Source organism: Oculina patagonica, chromosome 1 (assembly GCF_052425735.1).
Source record: "Oculina patagonica isolate OP01 chromosome 1, crgOcupat, whole genome shotgun sequence".
Classification (NCBI taxonomy): Eukaryota; Metazoa; Cnidaria; class Anthozoa; order Scleractinia; family Oculinidae; genus Oculina; species Oculina patagonica.
In genome coordinates, this window is record NC_135758.1 from 23,005,354 (window position 1) to 23,021,581 (window position 16,228).

The 16,228-nt window shown below is 38.5% G+C and overlaps 3 protein-coding genes across 3 annotated transcripts; all 3 read left to right on the forward strand.

Moving 5' to 3' along the window:
• The first annotated feature begins 1,025 nt into the window (after nucleotides 1–1,025).
• On the forward strand, nucleotides 1,026–5,587 carry LOC144639542 (putative iron/ascorbate oxidoreductase DDB_G0283291). Its single transcript, XM_078498863.1, has 5 exons — nucleotides 1,026–1,158; nucleotides 2,061–2,282; nucleotides 2,847–3,012; nucleotides 3,445–3,692; nucleotides 3,924–5,587. Exons 1-5 carry the CDS (start codon nucleotides 1,116–1,118, stop codon nucleotides 4,214–4,216), a joined length of 972 nt encoding a protein of 323 aa, XP_078354989.1. The 5' UTR covers nucleotides 1,026–1,115; the 3' UTR covers nucleotides 4,217–5,587.
• A 194-nt stretch (nucleotides 5,588–5,781) lies between these two features.
• Nucleotides 5,782–12,302, forward strand: LOC144639638 (putative iron/ascorbate oxidoreductase DDB_G0283291). Its single transcript, XM_078498955.1, has 5 exons — nucleotides 5,782–5,904; nucleotides 8,273–8,494; nucleotides 9,301–9,478; nucleotides 10,066–10,313; nucleotides 11,005–12,302. The coding sequence occupies exons 1-5, from the start codon at nucleotides 5,862–5,864 to the stop codon at nucleotides 11,283–11,285; spliced, it is 972 nt and encodes a 323-aa protein (XP_078355081.1). The 5' UTR covers nucleotides 5,782–5,861; the 3' UTR covers nucleotides 11,286–12,302.
• Nucleotides 12,303–14,776: 2,474 nt separating this feature from the next.
• Nucleotides 14,777–15,797, forward strand: LOC144641783 (histone H3.3). The gene has a single exon (XM_078500811.1). The coding sequence runs from the start codon at nucleotides 14,847–14,849 to the stop codon at nucleotides 15,255–15,257; it is 411 nt and encodes a 136-aa protein (XP_078356937.1). The 5' UTR covers nucleotides 14,777–14,846; the 3' UTR covers nucleotides 15,258–15,797.
• The last annotated feature ends 431 nt before the right edge of the window (nucleotides 15,798–16,228 follow it).

Here is a 16,228-nt window from a genome sequence, read left to right on the forward strand (position 1 = left end):
GTGGCTCGCTCCCTAACCATCAACCACCGCGCTCCCTGATTTCCCGCCTTACCGCCTTCCTACCGCCTTAACCGGCTGCACGGCTGGCGCCTGGGGACGAGGTAGTCAAATCGGGCAAACGCATGCGATTCATTCAGTCAAAAGCACAACTCAACACGAACTGTGCGGGACTCAAAACACGAACTGTGCGGAACTCAATATGCGGGACTTAATATGTCACTTCCATGCACCTGCCAATATTAAGCCCCAGGGTGGGGGGGGGGGGCATTCAGACCCAGGGGATTTTGACATTTTTTGGAAGCCAGAGTCAAATTCCCCACCCCTGGGCACCTAGTGAATGTCAAATTTCACATATCTTCTCTTAAATTTCTAACCCAGCAGACCATTTTAGATGCCAAAATCCCTACCCTGGGAGAGCTTCACGATATCAAATTCCCGTGGGTTGCCCGCCTCCCCTTCACCCTGGGGCTTAACATAATTTGACAGGTGCATTAATATGCACATCCCAGCTCTCTCATCCCTTTGTTTAACTCCATTCCGTTCCATTTGACTGAATTCTAGCTAGTGGGGGAATGTTTATGGGCTAGTCGAAAAATCATCGAGACATGTTGGACATTTATTGTAAACTTCACACATCACTGTCGAACTACAATATAATTTACAATTTAACGTTACGGTTCGCAAATCCATGACAAAACCACTGCACTAGCTTCCCTAGCTTCCCGCAGGTAACTTTTGTAGCGTGAGAAGAACATGCAATTGTGATGATGATGATGATGATGATATTTAAAACCAGAAGACTTTTTGAGTACGAGTAAAGCATATTCATGCTCAATTTTTCTTTGTTTCCCTACCCATAAAGACTTTACCGCACTCAAAGGTATTCAACATCAATAACAAAAGAAAAAAGAAATAGGACTAGTAAAGACAAGGTCTCGTTCAACGTTTTATTGCAATTTCGTTGCGCTGTTACGCGCTGTTAAGTTACACAAAGCACTCCAAGCAGTCTTGTTCCCAGATCTCTTCCGAGCCAAACCCACAAGAGATCAAATATCCTTTGACGATTTTTTCAGGCATTCGTTATTTTCCTCATTCTGTAGCTTCAACCTCCGATCATGAGCTCTGTGCCAGTAATAGACATCTCGCCTTTGTGCAAAGGTTAGTGGTTCCTGTTATACTTTATGATGATTAGAACTCAATACAATGCAACCCCATGATAACTCGAACCAAACGTTGTTTCCATCTCTCAGTAGTCGAACACTGTAGTTTTACCCGATTGCTCGAACTCCTCCATTTCTTGAACCAATTTTCGTTTCCTTTCCTCTAGAGGTTCGAAAAACAAGGATTCTACTGTATATTATGGATTAAAGTTTTCGTTTAGAGGTGAAGACGTAAAATGTAGTAAATGCAGCATGACGCTCCTGGGGAGCCTTGCGTGACTCCGGAGTGTTCGCGGGCGCGTGCATGTTAAATGAACAATGTGAGTAAACAGATGCGTGACGAGCCAAAACGATGTCTGCGTAGGGAGGCTTCCTATTGTCTTGCATACTGTCTTGCTTTTAAAGCAAAAATTCCTGGTACCAAAAAAGTTTCCTCAAAGTCTTTCACAAACATTCGTCAGTTTCTAGAAGGGGTGTTTTTCCTTTACTTGCTTTATATGACCCCCGACGCCACCCAGGAGGCCTGTCAGGGGTGGTTTTCTTTTACTTGTCTCGCACGACCCCCGACACCACCCCAGGAAGCCCGAGGGGTGGATTTCTATAACTTGCTTTGTGTGACCCCCAACGCCACCCAGGAGGCCCAAGGGGTGGTTTTCTTTTACTTGCTTCACACGACCCCCGACGCCACCCTGGGAAGCCCGAGGGGTGGTTTCCTTTTACTTGCTTCCCACGACCCCCGTCGCCACCCCAGGAAGCCTGAGGGGTGGTTTTCTGTTACTTGGTTTGTGTGACCCCTGCCCCATTCCCTTGTTTCACTGCATCTGGAACTCTTAGCCAGTCCTTTTTTATTCTCTTCAAATTCTTAAGAATTTCTGACTGCAGAATTTCTGTTTAACTCAGATAGCAACTCAGTGGACCAGGAAGCTATAAATCAAGTGTATCAACAGATTCATGAAGCTTGTAAAGATATTGGATTCTTTTATATAACTAGTCACGGAGTGGAACAATCAACCCTGGACTTGTTTTTCAGCTATGCACAGAGGTTTTTCGCTCTTCCATTGGAGAAGAAAACTGCCATCAGCATTCATAAGAACCCATACTATGATGGATACGTCCAACGAGGTACCTAGTATTCTTTGCTTATTTCAAGGAAATACATAAAAAAATGGAGATTTCATAGGGAAAAACTGAAGAAGAAAGAAATTAAATTGTTAATACAAATGCCTGCTTTTATATATCAGTCAGTCCCATGACCTTTGTGTTTTTAGTTAATTCATTACTCCATTATTCATGTTTACTAAATAATAAGTAAATAAAATGTCTTTATCACGCTTATTAAAATACATAATAAACGTTACATGTAAAAATCACTTAAATTATATTGAATTATTAAATATCCAGATTTTTTCTCATACTTTGAATCCATGTTTAATTGTATGATGTAACCACTGCCTGGTCAAGTAACAATTGAACAAATAGTTAATTAACCCCTTCAGGCAGGTGCTACCCCTATTGGAGGTTAATGCCCAAGGCTGAAAGATTGTCTGAAAAATGAACAGTTGGCCGAAAAGCGAAGCGACTATTGGACACAAAAATTTTACAATAGCGCGCCGGCAGGCGCCGCCAGATCTACTATACTGTGAAGGTATTGTTTTTAAGGCTGACCAAGACTTTGTGATGTTTTAGGTACCGAGAGAACTAAAAATGTTGTAGATATCAGGGAAGGATTTTATTTTGGTAACAAGATGCTGTTTTCAAATGATGAGGACGACGATTACTTTCCAGAAGAGAGTGACTTGCCAGGGTTTGCTAAAGCTGTGAAAGATTATAAAGCTCACCTTTCAAAATTAGGGTAAGATAGAAATACAATCAAACCTATAAGAAGCAAACATCGTTTTAAGTGGACACCTTTTATGTCCATTATAGCGGAGCAACCACAAAGGGCTGCAGAGCAGAGACCCATACCCATAGAAAATTAACAGAACCATGCTTTTGGGTTTTCATGGTCATCATGGCTAGCGGCATGGTTCGTGGGCATGTGTGCCTACTACGGCGTTGTCGTCCCAACATGGCGGCCATACTCAAGACATATAGGTTGAGGTTAGCCCAGAATAGTGCAAAAGTATTTTCGTAATCATGGGAGAAAGGACCTCTCCCTTGCCATTGGAAAAGTTAATGACTGGAAGATCCTTGTGTTCTTCACTGTCTCATGCATGTCTCAGTTGGTTTTGTTTGGCCAACTGTTCCCTGACACAATGAATGGTTATTTTTTATTTTTCAACAGTTTTACAATGATGAAAGCTATAGCTGTTAGTTTAGGGCTTCCAGACGACTATTTTGTTGAAAAGTGTTCCCCACCTGTGACTACTTTATCCCTCTGGCACTACCCTCCCCACCAAGCCGACACTGACTCCTGGGGAGTGGGGCCCCATACAGATTATGGCATGTGGACGTTTCTATTGCAAGATGATGTTGGTGGCTTGGAAGTGGAGATAGCAGAGGGAAATTGGGTCGAGGTGAAGCCAATACCAGGTAGTGTAAAAAGTCTTTCTTTGAATGAATGCAAGATCAGAATTTGTAAATTTTCCAGATCATGAAAAAGCCTCTTTAAGAGCAACAGAACCCTATTGTAGTGGAATTTGTCTGTTGCAAATTGTGATCAATCTTATTCGAATCTTATGACAGTTTGAAAGATGGGGTCTTTCCCCTTTACTTTGACAGCCGGAGATAAAGTTATTCCCCGTTCATTTTTTCCATTAACAGGCACATTTGTAGTAAACCTGGGAGACTGCCTTCAGGCTTGGACCAAAGGATTGTACCGAGCCACAACACATCGTGTAAGGCGTTCCATCAAGAAAGATCGATACTCCGTGCCATTTTTCTTTGGCCCCAACCAAGGATGCATTATAGAGCCCATTGAGACTGATGTAACAAGACATCTGACTTTCACCAAAGTTGTAAAAGGCATGGAGATGCCCTTCACCTTTGGTGATTTAGATAGAACGCTATTAGAGAAGAGCCATGACTGGTACAAAAGACAGAATAAGATAAAGTAAAATTTTAATACCATTTATGTTTTGAACTTTCAGCAGTGGACAAAAAAGTCCCGTCTAATAACCCAGAGCAGCGGAATTTGAATTTTCCTGCCGGCTACTGGAGTTTATCCTTTGCTTGCCCAAGGACAAACTCGTAGATTTTTGAGAAATGAGAAAATGAGTTAATATTGATAATTGTTTTTGTTAGATCCCAGTCCCAGCTATCCTGAAGGACAAGCTGGAACGTCAATTTCTGTTGCACCAGTACTTGAGGTTCAACACATATCATAATAAAATCAGTGTATTTTAACGGTATTTTACTGCGTTAAGCTATTAACAGGCTGCGCGAAGGAGCTTTGTTTGTGTTTTGGGTTGCCAAACTAGGATTTAGACGAGCGCTATAACACTAGATATTTACGTTTAATAACGTATTCTTTTGTAGCATCCCAGCATAGCATTTTAGCTTCTCATATTTAATGTAATTATAATGCGATTTTTACATGCAAGGTGTTCCGAATACCAGCCCTTAAGCTGCATGCCCCCCCCCCCCCCACACACACACACACACACACACACACGTCAATCGTTAAGTTTTACTTATACATGTAAAAGAAAGCAGATAAGGAGTAACCAATCAAGATAGAAAACAAATAAATAAATATATTTTTTAACAAGTTTTTACTCTAAGTTTACTCCAGGTTTCGGAAGGTCCTAGTCAAGGTTAAAAGGAAATCTCTTACACCTATTCGTTGTAACACAAGGCAATGCCTCGTGCGACTTGTCTCACAAGATGTTAGGGACGGAAGTACGAGTACGAGAAAGAGTACGACTTTCGAATTCCAAGCCGGTTAAGCCTGGTTTTCACTAGCGACGCAAGCACAAGCGCAAGCACAAGCGGAAGGATAACAGCTCTTATTTCACCGTGACAACGTCTTCAACGCGAGCCAAAGCACAAGTGCATTGCATTTTGATGCTTGTGAATGTGATTGCGGGAAGTTAAAACATAATGGTCAATTTTATTTCCTTGTTTTGTCTTTGATTGCGCTTGTGCTTGCGTCGCAAGTGGAAACCAGGCTTTACGTTTCCAGAGCCCTCACTCCTCCCTGATGTTGACCAGTTGAAAATGAGACTTGTATTCAATCTCGTGCTCGTACTCCGATCTGAAGGTCCTTATTGTTGCACCTTTGGGCGACAAGCTTCCAAAGCAGCACCCCTAGGTAACGGATAAATCCATATTAGCTGCGTTACCATAATCGTTGAGAAAAAAAGGTGGCTAACATGGAAACGTCGCAGCACGTGTTATGTCGAATCTTTTCTTTTAGCATTGCGTACAAGGCCATGTTACCCTAAGCAATTTTTGTTGTGACAGAAGTGCGACAAGATTATCAACCTCCTTCCAGATCTCTTTTGAGCGAAAATGGAACCGGAAGTAGAATGGCGTGTTTTGTTATCTCTTGGGAGCAGAAAAAGTAACCGGAAGTGAAATGACCAGTTTCTGCGAAAGCGTATTGTTACCAGTTACTTTATTCCAAGAAAAACTTTTTTGGGGGTATTACGTATTTAGTGTATAAAGAATCTACCTGCGTTTGGAGGCTAAGCTCGCAACAGATTTTTCTGAGATATTCGATTTTCCTTGACGAGCCCGCGCCCGCCTCAACCTCCGATCATGAATTCTGTACCAGTAATAGATATTTCGCCTCTGTGCAAAAGTAAGTTGTTTTTTATGTTATTTTATTCTAACTTTAAGTGATCAGAACTCCATATATTCTTAGGTCCGTACTGAGGAAACGTCTGGAAACTTTGGTCGAGTTCCGTATTTTGCAAGTTTTATGGAACTAGCCGAAAGTGAGGTTTATCTCAGGACAAATGAATTGCGAAGAGACTGGGTTTTCTGTAGTTTTACAACTTACCATTTCGAGGCTCGAAGTATCGGCAAACTCAAACATGCAAAGCGAAAGTAGGCGAACCTTAAAATTCCAGTAGTATAAAACTCTAACGGCCCAGACCTGCCTGTACGCGTGACGACAAATCCCTTCCCAAGATTGGAATTTTCGTTTTAGTTATCAAGCATTTAACAAACAAGTAAAATCTACACTGAAAACTAGTTAGTTTATTGAATAACGACGCTCTTGGGACGCCTTGAGTGAATACACTGCTTTCGTAAATAATGAATAGGGAATGCTTTCGAGTCCTCTTGAACATTTATTTAATAACATGTTGGAATACAACCTAAGATTTACGTGTAAACTTTTTTTGGATTGTTTTTACTTTCATAACTCCAAGCCATTCACGGCTAGAAGTTCGGCGTGTAACATTTGTCTATCTACGAGTTATGGGGAAGTCTACTTTTTAGTATGGGCTTTCACTGTCTTGCTTTACAAGCAGCGCAACATTATAAACGATAATTTAAGGGCAGTCTTTGCAGGATCATTCGTCGATTTCTAGTAGTAATTAATCTGCTTATAAAACAGCAAACTTCGTCAGCCACAGTGAAGAGAAGCGGGATTCGAGTTCCATGCCACATTCTCCTCCCTCTGTTGTTACTAGTAAAATCAAAGCGACATGTTGTCAAATATTTTTGTCATACCGAAACCTCTTAATCACTGAAGGCGCATCTATGAAAAAAAATAGGCTAAATTTTCCGAGATTGTCCGAGTTTGTAAGCCGTCCCAATGATAACAACCCTTATTCCGTTTTATTTTATTACTTTTTTAGTGTTTTTTTTTTTTTTCAGGTTTTTTTTTTTTACCTCTGAAGTGAATTTTATTTTGAGGCTTCTCTCGTTTTTGTGCATTACAAAAAATTACTCATTTCCGTTGACATAGCTGTTTTTAGGATTATATAGAATTTTTCTTTGAATTCCCGAAGTTCTTCCTGGAAGCAATTCGCTTTCCCAGAAACTCGTCATTCAGTTACTTCCGGCTTTCTCCATCCCATCTCACTTCCGTTCCTCACTATCTCGGCTCGCAATTGGATGCTCCGGGAATTATCGAGTTTTCCTTATTCCCTGCAACGCTTAATAAAGAAAAACTTTTCACTGGTAAATAGGGTACTAAGTGCTACACAAGATGACCAGCTGTTGAAGACTTAAGGTCTAGAAACATTTTCTCGGGACCATACCGAACATTTTCATTCAGCTTTTCGACAGTCTTTCAGAAAGCTACTGACACCAGTTGTTAATCTTAGATTGAAGTTTGGTACTGAGTATTTTTAAAGAAAATCGATCATGGCAAAGATAAAAAGATAAAAAAACTAGAAATCAGTAAAACTTGAATTTGGCGCAATGAAGATTTCGTTTTAAAACGTTTTTGTTTAAAAAATATTTTATACCAAACTTGAATCTAAGAGCAATAACCAATGCAATTTTTATACCATTCCAGATAAGGGAAGATAAAAATGTTAGATATGGTCCGGAAATAACTGTTTCGAGACACCTTTACACATAATAATAAAGTTGACGATAATTGTACGTTTGAATCCCCCAAACCGAGTACACTTGCAAATAGACCCAATGCAAATATAGCGGCTGTTTATTTTTGGCTCCCAGAAAAATCATTTGTCAACAAAATTAAATTACTCTAGCTTAAAGATAAAGTCAAACTAAATCAGTGTATAAGGTTTAAAGGCTATACTTTCATCTAATGGGAAGTTACAGGGGCATTTATATTGCCAAAAACATGAACACGGGGCTAGGCAAGCCAGGGTGACTTTTTCCATACAAATCTCTTAAAGTCATAACTTTGCAACCATTTAACCCAAAACACTGAAACTTCTCAGAATAGCATAATATTTCATATATATTTAAGTGTTACCATCAGCGTTTTAAGAAACTTGACCAAACAACAGAAGTGAATGACAACCATTTTTGCATAAGGTGCCATACATCCACCTTCCTATCGAGCTTTTTTACATGTAATATGTCGGCAAAAGTAAGAAACGTTTTTCTCTTGAGTAAAGGAGAAATAAACTTCTGAGACTACGTGGCATATTTAGTTTTCTGCTAAACAGCCAGTTTAACAACAGAACGGAGCAAACAACTTTGAAGCTGCTTCACCATTCCTCCTATTTTTAACACAGATGGCAGCTTGGTGGACCAGGATGCTATAAATCAAGTGTATCAACAGATCCATGAAGCTTGTAAAGATATTGGATTCTTTTATATAACTGGTCACGGAGTGGAACAATCAACCCTGGACATGCTTTTCAGCTATTCACAGAAGTTTTTTGCACTTCCATTGGAAAAGAAAACTGCTATCAGCATTCATAAATGCCCATCCTACAATGGATACATTGGATCAGGTACCTAGTATTTCTCATGAAATATCTATAATTTTAATTAGCACAGATTTTTTACGAGATATATTTGTTCGTTTTTAGTTTTACTTTCCATTGAGAAGATATATCAAACACACGAGTGTCACAATTCCAAACACCTCCAAGTTCGTCAAAATAAAATACTCCGGACGTTGCGCGTCGTATTTTCAACTCTCGCCTCAGTGTTTAGAAAAGTGATGAAACAGTCTCTCGTGTTTGATACCGTATTTTTTTTGGATTAAGTGCCCTGGGTACTTATTAAATTTTTGGATTAAGATGGTGGGCGCTTATTTAAGTTTCACTTTCTCCAGCAAGTAGTAAGTTTATTTTGCAACAAAAAAATAAACAATAACAAAACGTAAAGAATTTTAACTGTTCATTGAATACTCGGTCTTTGGGATTGTCACTTAGAAATAATCAATACTCCTCTTGCGCACTTCATTTTTTTTTTTTTTTTTTTTTTTTTGGGGGGGGGGGTGAGGGAGATAGGGGTGGGCGCTTATTCGAGGCTGGGCCCTTATAAACTTTTCCTACCCTCAGGGTGAGCGCTTATTCGAGGTTCTTTTATTCGTATAAATATGGTATACCATTTACGATTGTTATTTGATTAAAACTACTTTTGGAAACAGAATGAGGGTACAACAGCGAGTAAGAAGTTCCATTCAGTAAGAAAACAGTTAAAAAAACAAGTTCGTTCTGCTATGACCCGAGTTACTGTGCTAGTACACGTAGTTCTACATGCAAGAACAGCCTGATTAAGGCTGTTTTAAGTCTGTTTATTTATGTTTTAGGTTCTGAGAAGACTCAGAATGTTGTAGATATCAGGGAAGGAATCTACTTAAATGAAAAAGTGCTGCATTCACACGAGGAAGATGCAATGGTCATGTGTGACAATTTTCCAGATGAGACCGACTTACCAGGTTTTGCCGAAACTGTAGAAACCTACAAAGCTCAGCTCACAAAATTAGGGTATGGAAAAGACAACAATGCATATAAATATGCAACTGTGGATAAATTTATAACAATAACAAATTAACTTATTGCAATTACCATTATTGGCCTCATCATGACACAGAGTTTCTAACTAGGCTGAAATTCACCTTATTCAGACTACATGTTTCAATAATGAATATTCATAATGAATATTCATATTTATTGAAATGCAGTTTTCAGTGGCGGATCCAGAGCTTCAGAAGGGGGGGGATCATCCACACCCCTAGAATAGGGGGGGGGGGGGGCACTCTCGAAAAACAATTTTTCTCGGCCCTTAGGGACTCTATTTGTTTTAAAAATAAGAGGGGGGGGGGGGGGGGGGCTCAGGGCCCCACTGCAAGAATAAAGAAGGTTCAAGAAAAAAAAGGCTAAAGAAAGAACCTTTTTTAGCATCCACACATTGATATTAATTGACAAAAAAATTAAAAAAAAAAACTCGTATTAGTTTGGAGAGATTCGAAGATTTTGCTGGGTCATAATCCCAAGTTTATAATGGCTTTCTATATGCTCATAAGCTGTACCTTGACATAATGCCGTGAATCAATACTTTTATTTAACAACAGATTTACAGTGATGAAAGCTATAGCTGTTGGGTTAGGGCTTCCAGATGATTACTTTGTTGACAAGTGCTCCCCACCTATGAGTATTTTAGCCCTCTGGCACTACCCTCCCCACCCGGCCGACACCAAGTCCTGGGGGGTGGGGCCCCATACAGATTATGGAATGTGGACGTTTCTGTTGCAAGATGATATTGGTGGCTTGGAAGTGGAGATAGCAGAGGGAGACTGGGTTGAAGTGAAGCCAATACCAGGTAGCGTCTATAGGTTTACTGCCTGTTTTTTGCCTCGGAGTTTTGAAAGCAAACTTATTAATCCAGCTAGCTGCTTTACTGCTGATTTGTTGAAAGAATCCAACACAAGATTAACCCCTTTTTAATTAAACGATAGAAACTGCCTCTTGCAGTACCAGGTAGTGTCTAAAGGTATACTGTACTACTGGCTTAAAGGCCCTTTCTATATAGTGGTCAAATATCAGGATGCAATATCAAATAAGGCCTAAGTGATTTCTGCAAGAAAAACATTGTAAAATCAAAAATCTGCTTTGGATCCTGCAAAAAAAAAAAAAAAAAAAATCTTTCTTTTCAGTCTTTATTGCTTCTTCAAAGTATCTTTCATAAGACTGTTATCTTTTAATTGAATTGTAAATCAGTTTAAGTTATGTAATGACCGCTTAAGGGGATGTACTGACCGCTTTTCAAGCATTTCTGCTTTTCTGTAGACTCCTCATCACTTTTGATTTTTTAAAAAATTATTTATAAATTATTTATGTAAGTGATGGAAGTAATAAAGTTGAAGTTGAAATGCATCTACAACATAACTACTGAAAACACACAAAACCTAAAAATTGAAATAATCTTTCACGACACTAAGAAATGGTCTTTCTCTTTCTCTATGACAACATGCAATTAAATTTTTCCTTTGTTGTTTCCTTCTTATTAACAGGCACTTTTGTGGTTAACCTGGGCGACTGCCTTCAAGCTTGGTCCAAAGGTTTGTACCGAGCCACAAAACATCGTGTGAGGGGTTCGATCAAGACCAACCGATACTCAATGCCATTTTTCTTTAACCCCAACCAAGGTTGCATTATTGAGCCCATTGAGACTGATGTAACAAGAAATCTGACTTTCACCAAAGTTGTTAAGGGTATAGAGTTGCCGTTCAGCTTTGGTGATTTTAGTAGAGCACTGTTAGAGAAGAGCCTTGACTGGGACAAAGAAGACTAAAGTTTTAATGTGCATTTACAGTGTGCAGAAAAGTACAATCTAATAGCCCAAGGCTAGTAGTGGTTTTCCCGTCAGGCCCAAACAACCTTTTTCAGAATTATTGATTGTGAGAACAAGTCTTTATAACTATACTTCAATGACAACAGTAATTAAATTTATACATATAATGCATGTAAATAGCGAGTCCCTGGCATGACTCTTTACAATATTGATTTAAAAAGGCTTGAAAGGTAGAGAGATTATTTCAAAAGTTTGGAGCCTTGAATGAAATAGTATTGAAAATTGTTTGATAGAATTATTGATGCTGTGAGCATGGAGCCCATAGGATTCAGCAGATCTTTCAAATCAAAATTGCTGGAATAGTTACATGCAAGGATATCTAATTGGTTATTTTTATGAATGTTACAAAAACTGTTTGGATGCTTGAACAGCATCATCAAACTTATTGTAGACCATACAAAGAAAGGCTTATAAAATTTCAGCTTTGTAGCATTTTTTATAACAGAATTATATATAGTAAAAATAATTAAGGGAAAAGTACCCTTTTATGTATGCAGCACCAGCCTCAAGAGTCCTCATAGGCCCAATGAGGATAAGTATAAAGTAGTAAGTATGTATGGAGCTGCCTTTTTGGTGTCCTTCTTTGAAGCACCAACATGGCGGTAGCCACAAAATTGAACGCAAAATAGATTTTATCTTCAATATCATTTGCTCCCTCTTCATAGCTCTTAAGCTATCACTTCTAAATGATTATAAGTATAAAAATTTTAAAATGACAAAAAATATATATTTCTTTGCAACAATAAAGAAACACATTCTCCAGGAAACATCATAAATTTAAAAATGCTTTATTTCTAAAATGAAGCACTGAGTTGATACTGAAATTTGTAAAGAAATTTTTTGTCTTTCCTGTCAATAATTTACGAAAACAAATAGCTATGCAGGATTGATGTTGATGAAGTTTGATGAAAACCATCAATCAGTTATTTGAGTGGTTCAGACAGTCATTACTTTGTACACTTCACAAAACCTAAATGAATTAAAATTACTTGTGAAACACTTTTGCTATTCCTATTGATTGGTGATATAAGGATCCTTTACAAGTTGACAGTTCTCTTTTTTTTCCCTCTTTTCTTTTTTTTGTTTTTTTTTTTTTTTAGGTGTGTGGTATGGAGATTTGTGCGGGTAAAACAAAATTTTTTTTTGAAAGATTGAAACTGAAATTTTATTTATTTTTGTTTTTTTAAATATTTTCCCCTCTCAAATGTTATGTATAAAAAAAACATTTTTTTCATATACACAACAAGCAAAAAACACAAACCACAAACAAAAACTTTCTTTTTTTACTATTTTTTTTTTTTTCCCCCTCCGCCTTTTTTTATAAATGGGGGAAAAAATTTTTTCCCTGAAAATAAAGACATTTCCTTTCCCCCCCCCCCCCCCCCCAACGCCATTTTGTAAACAAAATGGCGTCAGAGGTCATGATGTACCAGTGTTTGTGTTGCCTGCTCGCAACGCACTCGATGGGACTTTTACTTAACCAGGACTGATTATTACAAAAACATGGTAGGTAATTTGATTTGAATTTGGAAGGTGTACACTTTTGAAGTGCTCATATTTAAATAAGGTGCCTGCACTTCATTTTTTTTTTTTTTTTTTATGCTGGTTTCAAATTTTTTGCTTTGTTTTCTAAAGAATCTTTAGATTCCAGTCGTTCTTCCTCACCCTATCAGCCAGAAAATGTGACATCCAACAACGGCAAAAAGCTGCAGTCTTGGCAGGATCACGATGTTGGGAACTTAATAACCTTATGGGCTGATCATAATCATATGTTTCCTGGCAAACACAGGCAAAATTTGCGAAAAAATGGAACAACATTTTCCCGTTGAGAATTTCCCCATAAATTCATGCCAAAATTTCTGGATTTTTTTTCTAAATGGAAAGCATCCCATAACTCTAAAGATGCAGGAGACAGGGCCTACAGTTTATCGGCCTTATCCGAGAAGACAGAATATTTAACCATTTGCAGATTTCATTGTAAACGCAGCATATTCTGCTCAGTAATTTTAAGACACTAAGTGTTGGTCTGGTCTAGGATTCGAACCCAAGACCTCCCGCACGGTAGTCTGGCGCTCTACCAACTGAGCTTACTGGTCAGCGGTTAAGGAATCTTGGCTTAAAACCAGTTTTGTTTCAAATTATAAGCTAGTGTTAATGTAAAACTGTTTTAGAGGTTTGAACATGATCATTCTTTACCTAGTTTGGATTCTGGGCATTTTGTTTCTACATTATGGCTTTCACATTTTTCTTCATAGACAGCTGTTATGAATCCCCCCTTCCTATCTGACGGACATCAAGACCTTGATGTAACAAGGTCTTGAATAATATTGTTCCAACCCAATGGCAAAAATTCCACAATCCTTTTATAACCCATTCCACTGATAAATTCTTTCAGTACATAAAGGATTCTGGGTGTCAGGAAGCCTGTTTGCACACTAGGATAAAGGCTAATCTGAGTAGGTCCATTGTGCCTATTATATTAATGGCAAAATACAAATAAAATTTTCTGGTTATATTTCTGTCACTTTGGAGCTGTTTTTATTTATTTGAATTTTGTTGTCTACAGAATAGGTACAATGCAACTACTCAGATTTGCCTTTTTCCTCCAATCCTTTCCAACATTTCCCCCTCTTTAATCCCAGGGGTGGCCCAGTAAGTCATGGATTTGAATCTACAAATAACAAAAATATACATATTTGTGCAACAAAAATAGATGCTCTCTAAATCTTCAAATCAAATTCTTGTTATACAGTAGACTTATGTCAGCTCAACCTTTTTGTTAAACAATAAAGCAGAGCAGGGTTTAGCTACGTTAATTTAAAAGACTCCCTTAGGCTCGAAATATCAATCATGTAACATGCTGGACTTGACATGTTTATTTTCCGAGCAATTTTATGTAAAATGCTCTATAAAATAACATTTTAAAATAAGTATACTTGCGGGGAATCCATTACACAAATTCCAAATACGGAAAAAAGTAAGTCTTAAAAAAAGAAAGAAAGCAATGATTAAACGTCTTTAAATCAGTTTTTAATAAAGCAATGAATAACAAGAATAGCCCACAAAATTTAGACAAAATTCATCTCATTCAACAAAACCACAATGCACCAAATTTTGTACCTCATGGAGCCTTTGATACGTTATTTACCCTCTCAATGGTTGTTCACCGACCATGTTATTGTCCAGTTTAACCGGTTAATATAATTCTTCACCACCAAAGGGTTGGCTTGCAGAAAGCGCAAACAGGACACAACTGTGTTGGGCAACTTGTTTCAAGAATTTCTGCAACAAGACAAGCGAGCTTGACTTTCGCTCGGATCGAAGGCAACCAATCAGAGATCAGCAGTGTTGACGTTTAACCAATCAGTGACCACAAAAATTGACCAATTAGACGCGCGCAATCTGCATATATATCATTCAATCACAATTGATTGACGCCATTTATAGATTTCAACCGCGGCAAAGGCAGAGAAAATTTGAGAATTTCGTTGTAACAGAAAAATGGCTCGTACGAAGCAAACTGCCCGTAAATCAACCGGAGGAAAGGCTCCAAGGAAACAGCTAGCGACAAAAGCCGCTCGTAAGAGCGCTCCATCAACTGGCGGAGTTAAAAAGCCCCATCGTTACAGGCCGGGAACTGTCGCTCTTCGAGAAATTCGTCGTTACCAGAAGTCGACCGAATTGTTAATCAGAAAGCTTCCATTCCAGCGACTTGTACGTGAAATCGCCCAGGACTTCAAAACTGATCTTCGTTTCCAAAGTGCTGCTATTGGCGCCCTACAAGAAGCCGCAGAAGCTTACTTGGTTGGTTTATTCGAAGACACAAACTTGTGTGCTATCCACGCGAAGCGTGTGACCATTATGCCAAAAGATATCCAACTCGCCCGCCGTATCAGGGGAGAACGTGCTTAAAAATAACTTTAATCATCGCTGTATATATTGAAACTTTTATGGAACTTATTACTCAAACAAGAAACTGAACTTTACTGCGATTCATGCGCTAGTTGGCAGTAACGACGTTACTATACAAATTCATGTCATTCAAGATGAACTATTTCGTTTGATTTCCCTTGTAAATCCTGTCCATTTTTTTAGCAGCTATGTGTAACTCGAATAACCGTTTGTATGCCGATTTTCAAATGTATAAACTAGTCTGTTTTAAGTTTTACTTTGACGCGTTGTTTTATGTTGTTGGTTATTATTTTGGCGCAATTGTGGCGGGCGGGAACAAGAAGTCTTTGTTTCATAAAGGTGGATATTTGCGTGCCCACAGCCGTAAACGCTTTGTTGTTTGACGTCTACCGAGATATAAAGTCTATCTGGCGGTTTAATGCAAGATCACACTCCTCAAGCGAGAGGAAAGACTTTTAGTCTGTAGTAAATTTACTGTCTGTAATATAAGCATTTTTAACCCAACCTTTATTTAAGAGGCATTAAAACTGTCTTCTCATACGTGATTGTGGTGTGTATTCTACATTTGACACGGTTTTACTATAATTTGCATTGGTTACACCTTGAACAAATGAACAAAACGTGCTTTGTGTACCCACAAGATTCTTCCTATCACCCAGAGAAAGTTTTCTCCCACTCGAGAAACCGAAAGTTTCGCGAGGAGTCATATCTTTGTGTTAGCAAAGAAAGGTGAATTTGAACTTCCAAACAACGTCATTTCACCTGCGATCTGCCCTCTGTTTCCGAGAATGTTCGGTATTTTTCTAGCATGCTCCAAAATTGACACGAACCCAGATCAGCGCCATTTATTTCATGGCAAAGAAAGTGTACAAAGTAATCTCCAACATAGAAAGCACGGCCTTCAAAGGAAAAACTGAAAGGGAAATACACAACTTTTAGCAGCTTGTGCTCGTTGATTTAACCTTGTGCAT

Excerpts from the sequence above, each read along its gene's own strand:
- LOC144639542 (XM_078498863.1), top strand. The coding sequence starts at position 1,116 with ATGAGCTCTGTGCCAGTAATAGACATCTCGCCTTTGTGCAAAG. Across the intron at positions 2,283-2,846 it reads TGATGGATACGTCCAACGAG|GTACCGAGAGAACTAAAAAT; the intron begins GTACCTAGTATT and ends GTGATGTTTTAG. Across the intron at positions 3,013-3,444 it reads GCTCACCTTTCAAAATTAGG|TTTTACAATGATGAAAGCTA; the intron begins GTAAGATAGAAA and ends ATTTTTCAACAG.
- LOC144639638 (XM_078498955.1), top strand. The coding sequence starts at position 5,862 with ATGAATTCTGTACCAGTAATAGATATTTCGCCTCTGTGCAAAA. Across the intron at positions 5,905-8,272 it reads TATTTCGCCTCTGTGCAAAA|ATGGCAGCTTGGTGGACCAG; the intron begins GTAAGTTGTTTT and ends TTTTTAACACAG. Across the intron at positions 9,479-10,065 it reads GCTCAGCTCACAAAATTAGG|ATTTACAGTGATGAAAGCTA; the intron begins GTATGGAAAAGA and ends ATTTAACAACAG.
- LOC144641783 (XM_078500811.1), top strand. The coding sequence starts at position 14,847 with ATGGCTCGTACGAAGCAAACTGCCCGTAAATCAACCGGAGGAAAGGCT.